Consider the following 24,563-nt stretch of genomic DNA (forward strand, 5'->3'; position numbering starts at 1 on the left):
TGACAATTATTAGACAGATAACTATCCAAGTGATATTATTTGCATATGATAATGTTGTAGTAATTCATTTATAAATTATAAATACAAGTTACCTCCGGCATGGCTAACTACTCTAGCTTGATGACGTCACAGTGACGTCATTCATAGGGCAACGTCTGCAAATTGTAAACAAACTTTTACAATTTGCGACTTCAATTGCAGTTACACTTTTGAGAAATATAATTTATCAAGATTTATTATAGGACATACTACCGTTACAATTGATAATTAAGGTGAGTTTTCTTACATTTTTCAAAGGGACAATTACGGTTGTGTTATTTAGTATATTTCAATTAAAATAAAAATGTAAAATATCATTATCAATATGTCATGATATTTTTATGATTGTTAAATATTATTATGAGGCAAAACTATGACTGTATCGGTGTATTATTTAGCCTATCATTATTTGTATATATTTATGTGTATTTGTACATAGACAGACAAGCATAACTCGCTTATTTTAAACCCTATAGAATAAAAACAAAGTATTCTTCAATGTTGTAAATATTTATAAAATAAAAACTTACTGTATTCTTTTTGGGCTCGAGCCATGTCGTCCTGATGGAAGGTCGCTTTTTGTTGCTTCGGCAGCTTCCTACTATATAAAATTTCTGCGACTGATATAAAAAAAGAATTACCGTCAGGTATCACGGGGTTCTAACCCCCAGAACGACTATCCGAAGATATCGTGTATAATCAGGGGCGTATCCCTAGATAACCATAGATATCTGCACCCCTAATAGACTTAACCCAGTCTAAGAAACTAGGGGGGAGGATAAGTGAGAAGCCGTTACGTGTTCTTCAATGCTTCCTTACTATAAAGGTGGGGTTAGCAAGGTATAGGGTTTAACCCCACAGGTTACGTGAGGAAATAGCTAATTAGGTCAGGTCAAGTAGGCGTACGATAGGTTAGTACATATCCCAGTAAAATTATTGTATCGTACAATTTTCATATAAAAGGAATTGGAGCCTTTGTATATCAGCGGCCAGTTCTTCCTGTGTGCATAAAAAATGGCCACCAACTAACCTAAGCTTCCTCACCTAACCTAACCTAACCTAAAAGCCATGTCCTTACCTACTTACCTAACGGCCCCCTGCGACCCCCTTACGCAGCAGTATTCTTAGTCGCCTGTCATCATACATACAGGTGGCCGCTATCATACATATACCCCATGGAATTTTTAACAAAAATTAGTATCTTATTGGTAGTTATCTACTTAAGAATCTTAAAATCAAAATAGCGAGTTTTAAGAGTTATATTCAATCATGTCTTTTCCAAAGTCTTGACCAATATTGTATTATACTATAAGAAACCATAAAAACCCATATCGCTTTAACTCCTCTTAAACTCGAACACATTCTTGATAACAGTTGCTACATAAAACAGGATTCTAAGGTAATTGGTAATACTGAACTGTATATTGATTGGTTTGGAGTTTTCTGGCATCCTGACCTCTAAGGTCATTGATGCCAATATAATTTGTTAAAAATAAAGAATAAAAGGAAATATCAACTTAAAACAATAAAAGCAAAGATGTCCTTATAAAAGTTAAATAGATTTCAGAAGACCTGCTTCAGAAATAAATCTAAAAATACTGCTATCATAGTAAGACACATCATGTTCAAGAATCTTGGCAAGGATAAACCTGCCAGTATCACCTTGAGCCTCAAACAGATATCTATTTCTTAAGGTGCTTAAAGTGGGGCATTCGGTCAACAAGTGCCTCACTGTCAAGGGTACCAAACAGTTGTTGCAATATGGCTGGTGTTGCCCAGTCATCAAAATCCTCTGTTTCAACCGAGTGTGACCAATTCGGAGACGATAAAAAGTAGTCTCCTGAACTGTATATATTTACCGAGGTAGCTGTACAGTATTAAGCCTTATGATGGAGAAGGCAAGACTGTTAGAATTAACTGCATACCTGGTTCTACATACTTGATGGTATACTCTGGGAAGATTTGAATGCAAAGGATGGTCAGATTTATGAAAAACCTTACGCATCATACACAAAGAACTAATCGAATGACACTACTGGAGATTAATATCCAGATTAGGGATAAGGACTTTATCAGACTGCAAATTAAGATGAGAGTCAACTGAAGACCAGACGAGAGAACAATACTCAGAACATGGTACAATGGAAGAATTAGGATATTTCCTCAGGATAGATTGACAATCAAAAATCTTAAAAGACTTTCTCAATTGACCATCAAAAATCTTAAAAGACTTTCTCAATCGACCATCAAAAATCTTAAAAGACTTTCTCAATTGACCATCAAAAATCTTAAAAGACTTTCTCCATATGCCAATTTATTGTGCAATTGAAGGAACAGATTGAATGTGTTTCTCAAAAGTAAATTTGCAATCAAGAATAACACCTAAAATTTTAAAGTTGTATATAGTTATAGAAACATTATCAACACAAAGATCTGGATGTTGAGAAGCCACTGTCCTCGACCTACTTGCAGTCAGACTTAGAGTTTTGTTAGAGTTCAATTTCATGTTCCATAATTTGTTTTAATTATAATTTCCCTTATCAGTGGATTTTCAATTAATTATTTGTGTTCAGGAGTGATATTTATCTGTGCTTTAAAACACAAATGGTTTTTTAGGTTATACTTTTATGTGATTAATCAATTAAATGTTGTCCCTTTTTACCCCCACAGAAGAATGAATTTCTGTGCAGGATGCCTGGACCCGTCAATCATAACAAATAAGCCGGAGGCAGATGGCAGAGAAGTTTGTAACCTTGTAAGTACCGAGTTTTACATACGTCAGTTACTAGTAACATTTATGTTCATAGAAAGATACAAACAAAATAATAGTTTTACATCTTCCAGTTACTTTACCAGCTTTGGAGGTGAGACAAGTTACAGCTTAAATTAGTTTTTTTTTTTTTTTTTTTTTTTGCATAAAACTAGAACAATGTTGCTTCACAAAGGGTTGCTGTGGCCTGTTGGAAATGCTCTTGCCTGGTGATTGCCAGACTGGGGATCGAGTCCTGCTCTAGCTTGCTCACTAGTTTCTTTGGTTGCTGCAACTTCTGGATAACCTTTTTTTTATTATAATCCCATTATATGTAATCTCTACATGCATTCCAGTATTCAAAGTCTCTCCTTCAAGGTAGAACAGAAGTCTGTTGACCTTTTTTATTTTATTTTTAAATACATTAACTTTTACTATAATTTTCTCTGATTGTTTGTCACATACTTGCTGAAGTTTTTCTTACTTAAGAGTTAATTTTGTATCACATGGGCTTCATTCCAGCCATTACTTTATCTGTCACTTGTAAGAGGGAACAGATAAAAATGGATGAACTGTATCTATATTCTCAAATCTCTGATTAATTTGATAATTTTCTTTCTTGTTAGTTCTTCTTACTTCAAAGTATAACTGGATTACATTAACTCTTTTACATATTGTTCTTGTGATCCCTCAGCCAACACTTTCTGTGAGCACTGCGATGATAGCTTCTTGAAAGGGAAAGCTTAATTTTCCACTGAAAACATTATCAGCATTGTTTCCAGATCTGAAACCTCGATCTAGCAGCATTCTGTGCTATTTAGTACATCTGAATGATTGCTGCGTGTTTCTATCTTCATTAGAATTTGATTTCTTTATAAACTGTGTAAATAACCCTGTTTACTTGTATATAAGGCTTCCTCCGATGCCTTAGATGACCGCGGAGGTAGCAGCAGTAGGGGATTCAGCATTATGAAGCTTCATCTGTGGTGGATAACAGGGGAGGGTGGGCTGTGGCACCCTAGAAGTACCAGCTGAACTCGGTTGAGTCCCTTGTTAGGCTGGGAGGAACGTAGAGAGTAGAGGTCCCCTTTTTTTGTTTTTGTTTCATTTGTTGATGTCGGCTACCCCCCAAATTTGGGGGAAGTGCCTTGCTATATGTATGTATGTAGGTAAAAATTTTGTATTATTCTGACTTCTCATAACCCTTTGAAAAGTACTGCCAAAGATAATTAGTTGCTGTGCTGCCCTCAAAGCTTTTCACATTTGTAAACATTCTATACATCTGCTTACTTTTTTGAAGGAAACTTATATACCTATAGTACATATTTAGTCACGGAACCAATGAGGGTTTCATAAATTTAATGAATTTTACTTCCTACTAGTTTATGATCTTCATTATCTTTATAATTTATGGCCTGATTATTAAGAACTTCTTCATTTTCAATATTAAACTTACCCGATAATCATGTAGCTGTCAACTCCGTTGCCCGACAGAATTCTATGGAGGGATACGCCAGCTATCACAATACTAGAAGGGGGTGTTCTTACCAGCGCCACCTGTGGCCAGGTACTCAAGTACTTCTTGTTGACACCTCCTCAATTATTCCTCTGTCGTGCTTCCGGCAAGACGTTCTGGGATACGCTTATGTTCTTGGAGTATTTTCACGACTTTGGTGAAGTATTTCTCTTTGATTTCGGCTGTCGCTTTACTGGAAACTTCTATTTTAGCTTAGTTAGCTTTTGGAATTAATTTGATTATTTTTGGTGACGAAGAGAGTATGAACTCTCGTTCACCTTTCAATGGCCGACCCTTCCCTTAGACGGAAGTGTTGGTGTCTAAGAGAGTATAGACTCTCTTTCTTAATTTTGCTTAACAAAAGTTATAGATTTATTTTATATCTCTCCGCCTCTTATAGGCCTCTTCGATTAACTTCCTTTTATTATAAACTTATTAAAATTAATTTTTATATTTGTTTATATTCGACCTTCCTAATAGTAGGCGGTCTTTTACCGAAGTTAATAAACTTTGAGCCCGTCATTTCGGTTTTACCTGTTAACATATTATGCTATTTTAAGGTCTTTGAAAGAATTTCTTTGATAGTCTCGTACTTTTTCAAAGTTGAACTAACGTTTTGTTTGTCTCGGCAGTTGTTGACGTTCAGAACGTTTCAACTTGCACTCTATCGTTACGATAGAGAAAGAATGTTCACGGTTTCACATTGCAGTAAGAGTAACCGTGTCTAGCGTTTTGTTCATTCTTTCTTAACTTAATGGTTTTGATCCTAATAAGGAACTTTTGGGAAATATTTCAGTTTTTTCCTTTAACAATAATATGTTTTAACGATATATATGATTGGGCTCTTCTCTCAGGTTCTAAGTCAAGAGAGAGAGAGAGAGAGAGAGAGATAGAGACGGAGGGAGAAAGAGGATAAACGTTTCCCTCAAGCCTGCCAGGCGTGCGAGTAACGTCGTTATCGTTTTGCTCTTATCCCTAGTCTCTTTAGGGGAAGAAACTAAACGTTTCTAGAGTGATCTAGTGTTTAGTCTCTTTCCAGCCACTGAATTTTCTTTCATTAGATTTTTCTGTTACATTGTAATTCTGTTTTCGCAATTACTAACTTTTGAGAAGGATAGAATTGCGTGTTTCAGGTACAAACCACTTAAAGTTTCGAGTTCAGTGAAATAAGTGCAAACAGAAATCAAAGTGATAAGTGATTGATGTCAGTGTTATGCGTGAGGGTACTTTTGTGCGCGCCAGTCGTTCTCCCAGTCCGGGACCTCTTGCAAGCTCCCAAGCCCAGGGGAGAAGCAATGTCGAAGGGCAAAAGGGTTCGGCAGGCCTTGATCGGCGCACAGAAGTATCCTCGGTGGTTGTGGGCGTGTCTTACCGAGACCGTCACTCCCACCCGCAGACGATTGAGCCCTTATTTTGCTCGTCTGCAGAAGAGATTTAGAGGAGAAAATAAGGCAGAGTAACGCTGGTCTCAGGTCTCTAGACCTCTTAAACGTAAAGTCCAGACCTATGCCAGACGTACGAAGTAAAGTTCAACAACCCGGATGCAGTCATTGGGTTAGCTCTGACTCTCCTCAGTCATCATTTTGTCGGGCTGAGAGTGCGCCTACACTCCCCCCCGCCTATGCTCGCTCCGCCTGATCGCAGTACCACCTGCCAGGCGTACGATGTTGTGGACTCTACTACAGTCCATGCAGCACAGCTTTCGGACCTGATGCGTGAGTGTCGTGCTGAGAGTGTTGCACCTCCTCCTCCTCCTGCACCGGTGGTGCACCAACCGCCTGCACCCGTTCAGCCTGTGCTGCACCCGCCTGCACCGGTGGTGCACCAACCGGCTGCACCCGTTCAGCCTGTGCTGCACCCGCCTGCACTCGCTGCACCCAGTCGCAGCACCATCTGCCAGGCGTACGATGTTGTGGACTCTACTACAGTCCATGCAAGCACAGCTTTCGGACCTGTTGCGTGAGTATCGGGCTGAGAGTGTTGCACCTCCACCTGCACCCTTTCAGCCTGTGCTCAACCCGCCTGCACTCGCTGCACCCAGTCGCAGCACCATCTGCCAGGCGTACGATGTTGTGGACTCTACTACAGTCCATGCAAGCACAGCTTTCGGACCTGTTGCGTGAATGTCGGGCTGAGAGTGTTGCACCTCCACCTGCACCCGTTCAGCCTGTGCTCAACCCGCCTGCACTCGCTGCACCCAGTCGCAGCACCTTCTGCCAGGCGTACGATGTTGAACCTCTTTCTGTGTTCGCTGTTCCCAGTGTTGTTCAGCCTCAGCCTTCTTTAAGGCAACCTTCGGTTTGGGATCAGGAGGATTACTCCACTCTTCCTCCTCCTCCCCTGGCTGCTCCACCGGTGGTGCAACTCTCGGTGGTAGTACAACCTCTTCCACCTGTGAGTCAGTCTCCTCAGCTGCTGCACCGAGCTCAACCCGTGCACCCTGTTCCTGCACCTCAGACACCTCTGCTTGCGGGAACTTTACCTTGTTCTGCGCAACCTCGGTCTCTTCACGCTCCACTCATTCCACAGGAACAGGAACTTTCTGCACCTTCCACTGTTGTTGTTCCAGCTCGTTCTGACTCTGCTGTTCAGCATACCTTACCTCCATTTTCAAACCATGGCAAAAATATGAATCATGAGTTATGAATGTAAGGTAAACATTATGTTGATTTTTAAACCCCATGCAAGCATGCATAAAGCACTCTAGCACTGGTCATGGAATTTCTAAGAATGTTAAACGCCATGCACACGCTCTGCTTTCCTTACAGCAGGCTCTGCTTACTACATGCTCAGCATTCAGCATGCTCTGCATTCAGCATGCTCTGCATACAACATGCTCTGCATACAGCATGCTCTGCATTCAGCATGCTCTGCATACAACATGCTCTACATACAGCATGCTCTGCATACAGCATACTCTGCATTCATCATGCTCTGCATACCTTACCGCATGCTTCTCAACATATCTTGGGTTGTTGCCAACTCACTAGACTGTCAAGCAGTTTCATAACGTTGCCTTCTAGTCTGCTGCTTTTACACCAGTGAACCCTCACTCAGAGAACTTAGCTTTTCTAGGATAAGGTCCCTGTAGATGAGAAAGTTCTTTTCTCCCTCCTTCTGATATTCCCTTGAGGACTCTGTCATTTGGAGGGAGCCTTTAGCTGCATAACCTCTTATGGACTTTTATTTAAGCATTACATGCTTACAGGGAAGGTAATGGTTCCACTTCAGCCGCTAATCCCGTCTGTTACCACACCTGCTCCCATAGACCTTGAGCTGTGTTGCATGACATGCAGTCCAAGCTTAGTCCTTGTTAGAGGATTTTTTGTTTACGGAGTCAATGTGTCACGGGGAAGACGTTCAACAACCAACAGAAGGGACTTGTTGTGACGCAGTGCGGCAACCTCAGCAACCCGTTAAGGAGTTGTCTGTACGACCCAGATAGTCTAGACAGATTCGGGTTGTCACTGTACTTCCTCGCTTGCCCATGATTGACAGTTTACAGACTGTGCAGCAGTATCATGATCTTGTGTCCGGCTCCGTCAGACGACTGGCTTTTAAGAGCTCCCACAAGTCGTCGCTGTCTGGAGATTTTCAAATGGACTATGGATCTGACCAAGGAACTGGGCCTCCTGGTCAATTTTGAGGAGTCTCAGCTCGTTCCATCCCAGACCATTGTTTCCTTGGGTATGGATCTTCAGAGTCGAGCTTTTCGGACTTGTCCGTCGGCCCCAAGGATCTTCCAAGCCCTAGAATGCATCCAGAGCATGCTGAGAAGGAACCGATGCTTAGTCAGGCAGGGGATGAGTCTAACAGGGACACTTTCATCGCTGGCCCTGTTCATCGAGTTAGGGAGACTCCACCTCCGCCCCCTTCAGTATCATCTAGCTGCTCACTGGATAAAGGACTTGACGCTAGAGACGGGCTCAGTTCCTGTTTCCGAAGAGATGAGGTCTACTCTAACGTGGTGGAAGAACAGCATTCTTCTCAAGGAAGGTCTACCTTTGGCTGTTCAGACCCCCGACCACCGTCTCTTCTCGGACGCATCGGACACGGGCTGGGGTGCGACACTGGACGGACAGGAATGCTCGGGAACATGGAATCAGGAGCAAAGGACACTTCACATCTATTGCAAGGAGTTGTTGGCAGTTCATCTGGCCTTGATAAACTTCAAGTCCCTCCAGCTTGACAAGGTGGTGGAGGTGAACTCCGACTACACCACAGCCTTGGCTTACATCTCCAAGCAGAGAGGGACTCATTCGAGGAAGTTGTTCAAGTTCGCAAGGGACCTCCTCATTTGGTCAAAGATCGAAAGCTCACGCTGGTAACGAGGCTCATTCAGGGCGATATGAATGTCATGGCAGATCGCCTCAGCCGTAAGGGTCAGGCCTTCCCCACAGACTGGACCCTTCACAAGAATGTTTGCAGCAGACTTTGGGCCCTGTGGGGTCAGCCAACCATAGTTCTATTCGCTACCTCGATGACCAAGAAGCTCCTCTTGTATTGTTCTCCGATTCCAGACCCAGCAGCAGTTCGCGTGGATGCCTTTCTGCTGGATTGGTCCCATCTCAACCTGTATGCATTCCCGCCGTTCAAGATTGTCAACAGGGTACTTCAGAAGTTCGCCTCTCACAAAGGGACACGGTTGACGTTGGTTGCTCCCCTCTGACCCGCGAGAGAAGGGTTCACCGAGGTACTGCAATGACTGGTCGACGTTCCCAGGACTCTTCCTCCTAGAGTGGACCTTCTGCGTCAACCTCACGTAAAGAAGGTACACCCAAACCTCCACGCTCTTCGTCTGACTGCCTTCAGACTATCGAAAGTCTCTCAAGAACTAGAGACTTTTCGAAGGAGGCAGCCAGAACGATTGCCAGAGCAAGGACGACATCCACTCTCAGAGTCTATCAGTCTTAATGGGAAGTCTTCCGAAGCTGGTGCAAGGCCAATGCAGTTTTCCTCAACCAGTACCACTGTAACCCAGATTGCTGACTTCCTGTTACATCTAAGGAACGTAAAATCCCTATCAGCTCCTACGATCAAGGGTTACAGAAGTATGTTGGCAGCGGTTTTCCGCCACAGAGGCTTGGATCTTTCCTCCAACAAAGATCTACAGGACCTCCTTAGGTCTGTTGAGACCTCAAAGGAACGTCGGTTGTCCACTCCAGGCTGGAATCTAGACGTGGTCCTAAGGTTCCTAATGTCATCAGGATTTGAACCGTTCCAATCAGCCTCTTTTAAGGACCTCACATTAGAAACTCTTTTCCTCGTGTGCTTAGCAACAGGTAAAAGAGTAAGTGAGATCCACGCCTTCAGCAGGAACATAGGTTTCACATCTGAAACGGCTACATGTTCCTTGCGGCTCGGTTTTTTTTTGGCTAAAACGAGCTTCCTTCCCGTCCTTACCCTAAGTCGTTCGAGATCCCAAGCCTGTCCAACATGGTGGGGAACGAACTAGAGAGAGTACTTTGCCCTGTTAGAGCTCTTAAGTACTATCTAAGAAGGTCAAAACCATTACGAGGACAATCAGAAGCCTTATGGTGTGCTATCAAGAAGCCTTCTCTACCAATGTCTAAGAACTCAGTTTCTTACTACATCAGGCTTCTGATTAGAGAAGCAAATTCTCATCTGAAGGAAGAAGACCTTGCTTTGCTGAAGGTAAGGACACATGAAGTGAGAGCTGTGGCTACTTCAGTGGCCTTCAAACAAAACCGTTCTCTGCAGAGTGTTATGGATGCAACCTATTGGAGAAGCAAGTCAGTGTTCGCATCATTCTATCTCAAAGATGTCCAGTCTCTTTACGAGTACTGCTACACCCTGGGTCCATTCGTAGCAACGAATGCAGTAGTAGGCGAGGGCTCAGCCACTACATTCCCATAATTCCATAACTTTTTAACCTTTCTCTTGAATACTTTTTATGGGTTGTTCGGTCGGCTAAGAAGCCTTCCACATCCTTGTTGATTTGGCGGGTGGTCAATTCTTTCTTGAGAAGCGCCGAGGTTAAAGGTTGTGATGAGGTCCTTTAGTATGGGTTGCAGCCCTGTATACTTTAGCACCTTTGGGTTGATTCAGCCTCCAAGAGGAACGCTGCGCTCAGTAAGGAAGACGAACTTAAAAAAGAGACAGAGTAACGGTTCAATTCGACTTCCTTACCAGGTACTTATTATTTCATTGTTATTTGAGATAACTGTTATATGAAATATGGGATACTTAGCTATCCTTTAATCTTGTACACTGGTTTTCACCCACCCCCCTGGGTGTGAATCAGCTACATGATTATCGGGTAAGTTTAATATTGAAAAATGTTATTTTCATTAGTAAAATAAATTTTTGAATATACTTACCCGATAATCATGATTTAATTGACCCTCCCTTCCTCCCCATAGAGAACCAGTGGGACCGAGGAATAATTGAGGAGGTGTCAACAAGAAGTACTTGAGTACCTGGCCACAGGTGGCGCTGGTAAGTACACCCCCTTCTAGTATTGTGATAGCTGGCGTATCCCTCCATAGAATTCTGTCGGGCAACGGAGTTGACAGCTACATGATTATCGGGTAAGTATATTCAAAAATTTATTTTACTAATGAAAATAACATTTTTCCAGATTAGTGAAGACCCAACAAAGAGAAGAAGAGGGTACATGGGCGAATACTTTATACGACCGCCTGCTGACATTACCACCATCTTCAAAGTTCCTATTGATGTTAGCCATATCAAACTTAACGTTAGCATTGACCAGAAATGTAGTACAGCATTTTCTGTCTTCACATATCCAGAAGAGTCCATTCAGAATAAAGACCAAGCCGATGCAACTAGGTCTGTCTCCGAATCTGTCTCGAACAAACATAACTCGTCGAATTATAATGCACAGCCTAGAAGAGACTCCTCTGCCCCTTCATCTAGTTTGCAGCCAATTCAAGATTCACAAAAGATCGAGGGTAACGACGATGTAAACTATTGCGTTGGGACATTTTACACTCAGGGAGAGGAGTGTGTCATTTTGAGGAATCATCATTACAAGCACTGGATGAGAGTAAGGATGCCCAAGGATAATGTATCAGATGCGCAGAAGATTTACAGAGGAGCTTTGAAACACACCAACAGAGCAGCTCTCAGATCTGTCAGAAAACTGACTATGAGAATCTTAAGAACTAATGGGACCATTCCTCCTGTCTTGCAGTCTCTTGAAATTTGGGGCCAGCCCGGAATTACAACTAGTAAGGTCCTGAGGAAGGAAGTAATGAGTCGTTGGTTTGGACAATCCCGCTCTAAAGAAACGATCACTGTTCCACGTATTTATAACTCGCAGTGTGAAGAGGTAATGCATAAGGAATCTGATACAGAAGCTTCTAAGGACAAAGGTATAAATCTGTTAATGTAGTTTTTTTTAGTTTTGAAAGATAATAGGTTGAAATCCTATGGTAAACCCTTTTCAAAAGCCTTAACCATTCATCAATTATTGCAAATGAATGTGAAAAATTTCAAAAATGCCATCAGTATAGGCACTGAACTTCAGACATTTTTTTACAAGGTCCTTTAGGCCCTTACTATACCTCCTTTCCTCCATCTTTCTGTCCAACCTCTTCTTTTACTTCATAGTTCCATCATTGAGTGGCTTCTTGTAGCCCAAGGACTGGGCCTCATGGCCAGACTTCATAAATTCAGTTCAAATCATCAATTTAAATAAGAACTTGCTTTCTAGCCTAACTGATTCAAATTCACACATCAAATTAATTTTTTCATTCTTTAAACGTTGAACGAGCAGTTTATAGAATTGTTGAGTTCAATAATGGTACCTTACTATAGTAGTAATGTTATTAAAACCTTAAAATATATCAAGTGTTGACAAGGTAAAACAATTTTTTTTTATTTTCTATCTGTACTGATATTGTATATTTAATGATCCAGGAATGATTCCAAGGAAGATAATCATTTGTTTCAGTTTCAACCGAGGTACCCGAAGATTTTCTGGATCCTCTTACCTGTGAAGTTATGACAGTTCCTCTCCTTCTACCCTCTGGCCATTCCATAGATGCAGACACACTCGATAGGTTAGTATTAGACAACCAAGACCTTTGAAGCTAGTCTTCATATGTCATTAGGTACTGTATTTGCCGTAATTATTTAAGTTTTGAACCTGCTTATTAGTGGCAATTCATCATCTCCTCCTATGGTTAGATTTCACCAGTTGTCTCTATCTTGAGCTTTTAAATCAATACTTCTCCATTCATCATCTCTGACTTCACGCTTCATAGTCCTCAGCCATTAGGCATGGGTCTTCCGACTCTTCTAGTGCCTTATGGAGCCCAGTTGAAAGTTTGGCATTTAGTGGATAAAAATGTTATTTTTATTAATAAAATAAATTTTTGAATATACTTACCCGATAATCATGTAGCTGTCAACTCCGTTGCCCGACAGAATTCTATGGAGGGATACGCCAGCTATCACAATACTAGAAGGGGGTGTACTTACCAGCGCCACCTGTGGCCAGGTACTCAATCATTTGTTGTTGACACCTCCTCAATTATTCCTCGGTCCACTGGTTCTCTCTGGGGAGGAAAGGGAGGGTCGATTAAATCATGATTATCGGGTAAGTATATTCAAAAATTTATTTTATTAATAAAAATAACATTTTTCAATATTAAACTTACCCGATAATCATGTAGCTGATTCACACCCAGGGAGGTGGGTGAAAACCAGTGTACAAGATTAAAGGATAGCTAAGTATCCCATATTTCATATAACAGTTATCTCAAATAACAATGAAATAATAAGTACCTGGTAAGGAAGTCGAATAGAACCGTTACTCTGCCTCTTTATTTAAAGTTCGTCTTCCTTACTGAGCGCAGCGTTCCCCTTGGAGGCTGAATCAACCCAAAGGTGCCAAAGTACACGGGGTTGCAACCCCTACTAAAGGACCTCTACCAAACCTTTAACCCAGGCGCTTCTCAAGAATGAATAGACCACCCGCCAAATCCAAGGATGCGGAAGGCTTCTTAGCCTACCGTAACAACCGTAAAAAACAACAATAAAAGTATTCAAGAGAAAGGTTAAAAAAGGTTATGGGATTAAGGGAATGTAGTGGCTGAGCCCTCACCTACTACTGCACTCGCTGCTACGAATGGTCCCAGGGTGTAGCAGTTCTCGTAAAGAGACTGGACATCTTTCAGATAAAATGATGCAAACACTGACTTGCTCCTCCAATAGGTTGCATCCATTATGCTCTGCAGAGAACGGTTTTTATTAAAGGCCAACGAAGTAGCTACAGCTCTTACTTCGTGGGTCCTTACCTTCAGCAATGCAAGGTCTTCCTCCTTTAGGTGAGAATGTGCTTCTCTGATCAGAAGCCTTATATAGTACGAAAGCCCATTCTTGGACATGGGTCTCGAGGGTTTCTTGATGGCACACCATAAAGCTTCTGACTGTCCTCGAATAGGTTTAGACCTCTTCAGATAATATTTGAGAGCTCTGACAGGGCAAAGAACTCTCTCTAGTTCGTTACCTACCATGTTGGAGAGGCTAGGTATTTCGAACGATCTAGGCCAAGGACGTGAAGGAAGTTCGTTCTTTGCTAGGAATCCAAGCTGAAAAGAACATGTTGCAGATTCGGTTGTAAAACCAATGTTCTTGCTGAAGGCATGAACCTCACTGACTCTCTTAGCTGTTGCAAGGCAAACGAGAAAAGCAGTCTTGAGGGTAAGATCCTTGAAGGAAGCTGACTGGAGAGGTTCGAACCTAGATGTCATAAGGAACCTTAAGACTACGTCTAGATTCCAGCCTGGAGTGGAAAGACGACGTTCTTTAGACGTCTCAAAAGACTTGAGAATGTCTTGAAGGTCCTTGTTGGAAGACAGGTCCAAACCTCTGTGACGGAGAACTGAGGCCAACATGCTCCTATATCCTTTAATCGTAGGTGTAGAAAGGGATCTCTCATTCCTAAGATGTAGAAGGAAGTCAGCTATTTGGATCACAGAGGTATTGGTAGAGGATATTGAATTGGCTCTACACCAGCTTCGGAAGACCTCCCATTTAGACTGGTAGACTCTACGAGTGGAAACTCTTCTAGCTCTGGCAATCGCACTGGCTGCCTCCTTCGAAAAGCCTCTAGCTCTAGCGAATCTTTCGACAGTCTGAAGGCAGTCAGCCGAAGAGCGTGGAGGTTTGGGTGCAACCTGTCTACGTGTGGTTGACGTAGAAGGTCCACTCTTAGAGGTAGAGTCCTGGGGAAGTCGACTAGCCATTGCAGTACCTCTGTGTACCATTCTCTTGCAGGCCAAAGGGGAGCAACCAGCGTCAGCCGTGTCCCTTCGTGCGAGACGAATTTCTGCAGAACTTTGTTTATTATCTTGAACGGAGGGAATGCGTACAGGTCGAGATGGGACCAGTTCAGAAGAAAAGCATCCACATGAACCGCTGCAGGGTCTGGAACAGGGGAACAATAAAGCGGAAGTCTCTTGGTTATGGAGGTGGCAAACAGATCTATGGTAGGTTGACCCCACAAGGTCCAAAGTCTGTTGCACACACTCTTGTGGAGGGTCCATTCCGTGGGAATGACCTGATTCCTTCTGCTGAGGCGATCCGCTGAAACATTCATATCGCCCTGGATGAACCTCGTGACCAGAGTGAGGTTTAGACCTCTTGACCAAATGAGGAGGTCCCTTGCGATCTCGTAAAGGCTCCTCGAATGGGTCCCTCCTTGCTTGGAGATGTAAGCCAAGGCTGTGGTGTTGTCTGAATTCACCTCCACCACTTTGCCTAGCAGGAGGGACTTGAAGTTCAACAGGGCTAAATGAACTGCTAACAGTTCCTTGCAGTTGATGTGGAGTAATCCTTGTTCCTTGTTCCATACTCCTGAGCATTCCCGTCCGTCCAAGGTCGCACCCCAGCCCGAGTCCGATGCATCTGAGAAGAGATGAAGATTGGGGGTCTGGATGGCCAATGATAGACCCTCCTTGAGAAGGAGATTGTGCTTCCACCACAGGAGAGTGGTCTTCATCTCTTGGTTGATAGGGATAGAGACTGCTTCTAGAGTCGACCCCTTGTCCCAATGAGCAGCAAGATGGAATTGAAGAGGGCGGAGGTGGAGTCTTCCTAGCTCGACAAACAGGGCCAGTGATGAGAGGGTCCCTGTGAGACTCATCCACTGTCTCACTGAGCAATTGCTCCTCTTCAGCATGCTCATGATGCACTCTAGGGCTTGGTTTATCCTGGGGGCCGATGGAAAAGCCCGAAAATCCTGACTCTGAATCTCCATTCCCAGGTACACAATGGATTGGGAGGGAATGAGTTGAGATTTCTCTATATTGACTAATAGACCTAGGTCTCTGATTAAGTCTAAAGTCCAATTGAGGTTCTCCAGACAACGACGACTCGTGGAGGCTCTCAACAGCCAGTCGTCTAGGTAGAGGGAGGCTCTGATGTTCGATAAGTGTAGGAATTTCGCTACATTCCTCATCAGATGAGTAAAGACCATAGGAGCTGTGCTTAGGCCAAAACACAGGGCTTGGAACTGATAGACAACCTTTCCGAAAACGAATCTCAGGAAAGGTTGGGAGTCTGGATGAATGGGAACGTGAAAGTATGCATCTTTCAAGTCCAACGAGACCATCCAGTCCTCCTGTCTGACCGCTGCTAAGACCGACTTGGTCGTCTCCATCGTGAACGTCTGCTTGGTGACATACTCATTGAGAGAGCTGACGTCCAGCACCGGTCTCCAACCTCCTGTCTTCTTGGCTACAAGAAAGAGACGGTTGTAGAAGCCCGGGGATTGATGGTCCCGGACTATAACCACTGCCTTCTTCTGCACAAGTAGCGACACCTCCTGTTGCAATGCTAGCCTCTTGTCCTCTTCTTTGTAGTTGGGAGAGAGGTTGATGGGCGATGTGGTCAGAGGTGGTTTGAGGCAGAATGGAATCCTGTAACCGTACCTCAGCCAACTGACAGACTGTGCGTCTGCACCTCTCTTCTCCCAGGCTCGCCAGAAGATCTTGAGTCTGGCTCCTACTGTTGTCTGGAGAAACTGAGAGTCAGTTCTTTCCCTTAGATGTCCTGGATCCTTTCCTAGACTTGCTCCTGTGAGAGTCTGGGCGGGAGCTTCCTCGGCTGGGGGCTCTACCACGAAAGGGCGGTATGAACCTCGTAGCCGGGGTATCAGCCACTGGGGAGCGATAAGTCTTGGGGACTGAGGTGGCAACCTTAGACTTACGAGCCGATGAGGCTACAAGATCGTGCGTGTCCTTTTGTATCAGGGCAGCAGACAAGTCCTTAACTAGCTCCTCGGGAAAGAGGAACTTTGAGAGAGGAGCAAAAAGGAGTTGTGACCGTTGGCAAGGTGTAATGCTGGCGGAAAGGAAGGTACACAGTTGTTCCCTTTTCTTCAACACCCCTGATACAAATAACGACGCTAGCTCACCCGATCCATCTCTGATGGCCTTATCCATGCAGGACATTAATAGCATGGCAGAATCTTTGTCCGCAGGAGAGGTTTTCTTGCTGAGGGCCCCCAGGCACCAGTCGAGAAAGTTGAACATTTCAAATGCTCTGAACAACCCTTTCAGTAAATGATCCAGGTCTGAGAAGGTCCAACAAACCTTCGAGCGTCTCATAGCAGTTCTCCGAGGCAAGTCCACCAGACTTGAGAAGTCAGCCTGGGCAGAGGCAGGTACTCCTAAGCCTGGTGCTTCCCCTGTGGCATACCAAACGCAACCTTTCGAAGCGAGCTTCGTTGGAGGGAACATGAAGGAAGTCTTGCCAAGGTGTTGTTTAGACTGCAGCCACTCCCCTAAGATCCTTAAAGCCCTCTTGGAGGATCTAGCTAGGACAAGCTTAGTATAGTTGGACTTAGCTTGTTGTACGCCCAGCGAAAACTCAGATGGTGGAGAGCGGGGAATAGCAGAGACGAAGTGGTCTGGGTAAATCTCCCTGAGTAGAGCCAAGACCTTACGAAAATCAATCGAAAGTGGAGAAAGCTTAGATTCGTCCACGTCTGATGAGGGATCAAGGTGTGCCTCCTCATCATCCGACACCTCATCAGCAGAGGGTAGCGAAGCGATCGGACCAGAATGCTGAACCGCAGAGTCAGAACGGGTAGGAACAATAACAGTGGTTTCCTCTTCCAGTAACTGTTGAGGGAAAACCTGAGGCTCAGACTGCAAAGGCTGAACAACAGACGAAGCAGAAGGCAGGCGCATGGGTGAAGGAGGTTGACTCCTAGCAAGAGAGGTTGAACCCAAGGATTGCACAAGCTGAGCGGAGGACGGAGGCGGAGTAGTCCGTTCCTGTTCCTGTGAGATGAGCGGAGCATGATGAGGTTGAGGCTGCGCAGAACAAGGTAAAGTTCTCGCAAGCTGAGGCTCCTGAGGCGCAAGTCCAGGGTGTAGAGGAGCTTGCCTTGAGGAGGGTTGAGCTCGCTGCAGCGATGGCTGAGCAGACTGACTCATGGAAGGGAGAGGTTGTTGTACCCCAACCGAGAGTTGCACCACTGGTGGAGCAGCAAGGGGAGGCGGAGGAAGAGTGGAATAACTCTCCTGATCCCAAAGCAAGGGTTGCCTTAAAGAAGGCTGAGGCTGAACACCACTGGGAACAGCGAACTCCGAAAGTGGCTCAACATCGTACGCCTGGCAGATGGTGCTGCGACCAGGCGGAGCAAGTGCAGGCGGGGCGAGCACAGGCGGAGCGAGAACAGGCGGAGGGAGTGTAGGCGGAGGAGGAGGTGCAACACTCTCAGCCCGACACTCACGCATCAAGTCCGAAAGCTGAGCTTGCATGGACTGAAGCAGGGTCCACTTGGGATCGGCAGAAACGATAACAGACTGAGGTAAAGTCTTAACAGTCGGGCTCTGTTTAGGCAGAACCTTACTCCTCTTGGGCGGAGTACAGTCGACAGATGACTGAGGCGAGTCAGAGCTGAGCCAATGACTGCAACCTGGCTGAGCACTCGCGGACTGGACTCTACGTTTAAGCGGTCTCGAGACCTGAGACCAACGTTTCTTCCCTGCTAGTTGATCAGCGGACGAGAATAAGACGGGCTCAATCGTCTGCAGGTGGGAGTGACGGTCTAAGGAAGACACGCCCGCAACCACCGAGGATAGTTCTGTGCGCCTAACAAGGCCTGTCGAACCCTTAAGCCCTTCGACATTGCTTCTCCCCTGGGCATGGGAGCTTGCAAGAGGTCCCGGACTGGGAGGACGACTGGCTCGCACAGAAAAATCCTCACGCACCACACTGGCACCACTAGCACTTGGCACTGCACCGACACTAGCACTCGTCACAGCACTGGCACTAATTCCACCCACTGCACTCTTGACCTTCAGTTCTTTAACTTCGGCCATCAGAGACTTATGGTCACTTACCACTGATTCTACTTTATCGCCTAAAGCCTGAATAGCACGCAAAACAACTGACATATCAGGCGGAGGGCACACAGTAGGTTCGGGGGTAGCCACTACAGGGGTAGGAAAAGGTAGGGGATCATGAGGTGAGGAAAACATAGAAGAGTGAGAAGAACTTCTCCTAACTCTACCTCTCTCTAACTTAGATGAATATTTTAAAAGACGGACAAATTCCAATTCCGAAAGTCCGGCGCATTCCTCACATCGATTTTCTAAAAGACAGGGCCTGTCCCTACAGTCAGAACAAGCGGTGTGAGGATCTACCGAGGCCTTCGGAATACGCCTATTGCAAGACCTACATCGTCTATGGGAGGGGGCTTGCGAAACGTCAGACATCTTGTTTCAAAGAGTTAGCCAAAGGGTGATCCAAAAACAAGCAAAATTCGTTAACCGTTATATCAGTATTATATAAAAGCTATCTAGCTAATATAAGAAGGATTCCAGTAAAGCGACAGCCGTTAATCTGAGAGAATACTTCACCAAATATCCGTGAATAAACTCGAAGACCATAAGCGTATCCCAGAACGTCTAGCCGGAAGCACGACAGAGGAATAATTGAGGAGGTGTCAACAACAAATGATTGAGTACCTGGCCACAGGTGGCGCTGGTAAGTACACCCCCTTCTAGTATTGTGATAGCTGGCGTATCCCTCCATAGAATTCTGTCGGGCAACGGAGTTGACAGCTACATGATTATCGGGTAAGTTTAATATTGAAAATAAAGTTTTAAGATATAGAGATCCCTCTTGATTATAAAAAAAACAAGGCCTAATATGTAAATCAGCACTGATAATTTAAAGTCTTTTGTTATTGCATTTCAAACGTTTGTTATCTCTATGTTTACAACCCTTTTGGGAACTCGAGAGCCAAATACTTTAAGGTGGCCGATGTGGTAACGTCCCTGACTGGTGAACGCCAGACTGGGGTTCGAGTCCCGTTCAAACTCGCTGGTGTCTTTGGTCACTGCAACCTCACCATCCTTGTGAGCTAAGGATGGGGGGTTTTGGGAGCCTATAGGTCTATCTGCTGAGTCATCAGCAGCCATTGCCTGGTCCTCCTTGGTCCTAGCTTGGGTGGAGAGGGGGCTTTGGGTGCTTATTATACAGTATGTATATATATGGTCAGTCTCTAGGGCATTGTCTTGCTTGATAGGGAAATGTCATTGTGCCTTGCTTCTGCCATTCATAAGCGGCCTTTAAACCTTCAAACTGTGACAAGAATGTCTATTTATTGCTAAGGTCTTTGGAGTACAACTTCATTTCTTTATTTTTCTCCCATAAAAGAAGGCTAAAATTGTTTTCTATAAGTATAATTAAGGAAACCAGAATATATATCAAATATTTATGTTATGGAAATTAAATTTGTTCTGATCAATTCCAGATTTATTGCCAATGAAGCAATATGGGGCCGTCCTGCTTCAGATCCATTCACCGGTGTGCCTTTCAAGCATAGACAAATGCCCGCCCCCAACGTCCCTCTGAAAGCTCGTATCGACAGGTGAGTATGTGTGATGATTCTAATTTTGTAAATTGGAACCTCGTTACTAAATAAAGGAATGATATCACTGTCACAATGGAAGGCAGTTCAATGTTTTCTGATTTTTTAAAATTATTCTATAGTTGTACATTAATTTCTTTTATATACTAGGTTAAGGGCTAACCGTGCTAAAAACTTCTTAAGGTCGCACAGCAATGATGAGCGATGAGACTTAGAGGTCAAAGGGGTGTTGCAAAGTAATGCTTACAATACACCACATGAAGTACACTGGTTTCACTACCTCCACAGGTTTCCACTTTCATTGTAGCATGAATAATGTTAAGAGCTCACACCTCCAGTACTGGAGGAGACTTATCCTATGCCTTGCTCTCGTTGATTCCACAGGAATCTTGAAAATGTCATGCCTTGACACTTATCTCTGCAAAGCCTCAGGGTAACGGTTTTTCAGTATATGCAACTGAAAGTCTCAAAGCCGTTCTATTTCAACAATCAGTTATTATTATTATTATTATTATTATTATTATTACCTAAGCCACAACCCAAGTTGGAAAAGCCAGATGTTATAAGACCAAGGGCTCCAACAGGGAAAATAGCCCAGTGAGAAAAGGAAATAAAACCGATAGTGTGCCTGAGTGTATCTTTAAGTAAGAGAACTCTAACCCAAGACAGTGGAAGTCCATGGTACAAAGGCTATGGCACTACCCAAGTCTAGAGAACAATGGATTAATTTTGGAGTGTCCGTCTCACAGAAGATTTGTTTACCATAGCTAAAGATTCTCTTCTACTCTTACCACGTGGAAAGTAGCCAGTGAACAGTTACAATACCGTAGTTCACCCCTTGATTAAAGAAGAATTGTTTGGTAATCTTAGTGTTGTCAGGTGTATGAGGACAGAGGAGACTGTGAAAAGAATAGGCCAGGCTATTGGCTGTATGTGTAGGCAAAGGAAAAATTAACTGAACAAGAGAGGAATCTGATATAATACTATCTAACCAGTTGAGATACTGCCGCTAGAGAGTTATTGGGTCCTTTGACTGGCAAGCCTGTACTAATTTACTTTGGATCCCTCTCTCTCATTACCAATAATTTTCCCTTTGCCTACATATACACTGAATAGTCTAGTCTATTCTTTCCACATTCTCCCATGTGCTTAAACACCTGACAACACTGAGATTATCAAACAATAATTCATTGCTCAAAGGGTTAATTACTGTACTGTAATGGTTCAGTGGCAACTTTCCTCTTGGTAAAGCTAAAAGAGACTCTTTAGCTATGATAAGCAGCTCTTCATGGAGAAGAACACTCCAAAATCAAACCTTTGTTCTCTAGTCTTGGTTAGTGCCATAGCTTCTGTACCATGGTCTTCAACTGTCTTGGGGTAGAGTTCTCTTGCTTGAGGGTACAATTGCGCACACTATTCTAACTTATTTCTCTAATTTTCTTTTTCTTTTTTGAAGTTTTTATAGTTTGTATAAGAAAGATTAATTTTAATGTTACTGTTCTTAAAATATTTTATTTTGATTTTTCATTACTTCTTCCTCATTAGACTATTTTTCCCAGTTGGAGCCCTTGGGTTTATAGCATCCTGGTTTTTATAACTAGGGTTGTAGCTTAGCTAATAATAATAATAATAATAATAATAATAATAATAATAATGGTGGGGGACAGATTCTATAGTATCTGCTTACTTTTTGATGTCCAACCTCTTGTAATTTTTATTGAAAGGCCTTATTGGCTCCAGTGACACACTATATAGCCTAAATTCATATATCTAATCCAATCCTCTTGATTTAAACTTTGGGGTTAAAATCTTCATCCTTTTCACCAGTCTTCACTTTATTCTTCATCACAACATACTTACTGTACTTCAAAACAAACATTCTGGTGTTCCCATTACAATTCAGATAATTAGTATGAGTATAAAATAACTTCTTTCCAAGAAGAGTCCTCTGTTAGATCCTACAGAGCCTTATCAGCCCGGTCTCCCTATAAAAATTGACATTCAAGATAGTTTTAACTAGAAGGGCACTCAGTAGAGTGGAGAACTCTGCCATGGCAGGTTATTTCTTGACCTTTAACCTTAATATGTATTGACTGGGGTGGATTTTCATGCACTCATATATGAACCAAGTTTGAAGTCGCCGTGATAACGATTGGACATTTTGCTAGACCTTTGACCTTGACCTTCCAAAATTTAATCATTTTCAGCTTTATACATAACAGTTAATGCCTGTAAGTTTCATTACTCTATGATTAAAATTGTGGTTAGAAGGCTGTTCAGAATCACACACAAAAAAAAAACACAAACAAGGGGTAAAACATAACCTCGTTCAACTTCATTGGTGGAGGTAATTAATAGAGTTTGGAAGTTTTAATTATTTGAGTTGCAGTGAAATGTATACTGTACTGAAAATATTTAGTATATTGATTTTTTCATGCATATATTAATGCAACTTTTTGCCTCCCAGCTTTACTTTTTCCTTGCAGTATGGTCCAGACTATGCAAAAGCGAGGTACAGTATTAAACTGCTTGGGGCTAAAGTATTTGTGGGCACATGCGCAGGCGTACCAACACACTTGTTTGTTCTATAAATATTTGTGTATGTCATCCAAAGGCCAGTCTTAGTATTCTATTTAGTAGTCTGTACTATACATGCTTTTCAGAACACCTAGATGACTATGATGTTGAAGTTTTCTTTTTGTATTTTGCAGGTTCATTTTACTGAATACTGATCATCCTCTGGTTCAGTCATGCGGTCGAACCTTATCCACGAGTGGAGCGCGTCAGTCAAGCAGTTCGAACGGTGTTGTTAATGGCTATAGAAAAAATAGTGTTAGCCATGGCACGAAGAGGAAGCTCGACGAGACCGTTAATACCGCGGAGGAGAGTCGCGCGGAATTGCAACGGGACCGTGATACCCATCCGAGGGATGGAAAGGCAAGAACTAAGGAGTTGCCCATGAATAAACCTGGCACCTCAAAATCAGCTGATATTCAAGTATCTCAGTGCCCAGAAGGAAATGAATTGTCCAGTATAAAAAGTGATAAGTCTGATCATTTATCTTACTATCAGAACTTGAGACAAAGGAGAAGTCAAATCAATAAACCGCCTCAGAGTTCATCTGTACAGAGGCCAGCTAATAGCCGCCACGGGTTGGTACATATGATAGGTAGTGCTCTCTCTTATACACGGCAAATAGGTGCTGGGCCGAAGGTGCCGAACCAGAGGGGACTAGGAAAACCAGACACCCTAATTCAAGGGGATGCTAAGCCAGAAAATATGAGTGCCCTTGAATTAGCCTCTAAGAATTCATTTAGTTGTTCTTGTAGTGAAAAAAAGGATCTTTACAGTTTGCTCTGCAGGCATCTTGTGTGTCGAAAATGTTTGTGTCTACAAACTGGGAGTACAGTGACTTGTTCAGTGTGCAAGCTAGAATGTAAGAGATCAGAGGTGTCCAGATATCACAAAAAGAGTATTTTTTCAACAGAGTAATTTTGACTTTCATTAACCTTTTCATGTAAATTGCAGTGATTTCAATTAATTTATGTATTGATATTAAAATTATGTAAGACAAAAATTTTTTTGCAGTTATAATAATTATACATACCATTTTTATTTTGTGGGTGCCAAGAAATATTCAATTCTTATTTATTTTACCTGTCTTTATTTAACCACCAAATAGCTTTCTCTGTCCATCTAAATGTTTGGATGCCATACTAGCTGTGCTTCAAGTATTCTTCATATTTATTTGGAATATAGAACATGGTTTGAAAAAATACAAACTTTTCTTACACATACTATAAACTACTTTTAATGTTTATCATCTAAAGAAGCCATGTAACAGGTACATTTGCTAGTTCAGCACTCTCCTTTTATTAGTATGAAATTTTGAAGCTGACTAGTACTATTGATCCATCTCCATCTACCGAGGCACTTCCCCCAATTTTGAAGGGTAGCAGACATATAAAATAAAACAAAAGGGGACTTTTCTTCACTTACCGTCTCCCAGTCTGACGAGGGATTCAGTTGAGTTTTGTTGGTACTGCTAGGATGCAACAGCCCACTCTCCCCCATTATCCACCACAAATGAAATTTCCTATGCCGAATCCCCTACTGCTGCTATCTCGGCGGTCACCAAGGCGACCTATCGGAACTGCATCACAATCGCTCGCCATTCATTCCCATTTCCAGCACGCTCTTTTGCCTCTCTCACATCTATCCTCCTATCACCTAGAGCTTTCTTAACTCCATCCACCCAAAACTTGGCCTTCCTCTTGTACCTCTCCCATCAACTCTTGCATTCATCAACTTTTTAAGCAGATGGCTATTTTCCATACTATTCATGTATGGCCTTTTCTGGTAATAATATAATAGCA

General features: G+C 43.1%; 2 protein-coding genes across 5 annotated transcripts in view; one reads left to right on the top strand and one right to left on the bottom strand.

Moving 5' to 3' along the window:
- Positions 1 to 24,563, bottom strand: part of LOC137623145 (nucleolar and coiled-body phosphoprotein 1-like) — a 524,118-nt gene that overhangs the window by 346,742 nt on the left and 152,813 nt on the right. The gene's annotated exons all lie outside the window — the stretch shown is intronic.
- LOC137623782 (RING finger protein 37-like) lies at positions 136 to 23,873 on the top strand. The gene is made up of 6 exons (XM_068354596.1): positions 136 to 272; positions 2,710 to 2,794; positions 10,906 to 11,662; positions 12,244 to 12,352; positions 20,071 to 20,187; positions 22,899 to 23,873. The coding sequence occupies exons 2-6, from the start codon at positions 2,714 to 2,716 to the stop codon at positions 23,677 to 23,679; spliced, it is 1,845 nt and encodes a 614-aa protein (XP_068210697.1). The 5' UTR covers positions 136 to 272; positions 2,710 to 2,713; the 3' UTR covers positions 23,680 to 23,873.

This window comes from Palaemon carinicauda, chromosome 30, assembly GCF_036898095.1.
Source record: "Palaemon carinicauda isolate YSFRI2023 chromosome 30, ASM3689809v2, whole genome shotgun sequence".
NCBI classification, from domain to species: Eukaryota; Metazoa; Arthropoda; class Malacostraca; order Decapoda; family Palaemonidae; genus Palaemon; species Palaemon carinicauda.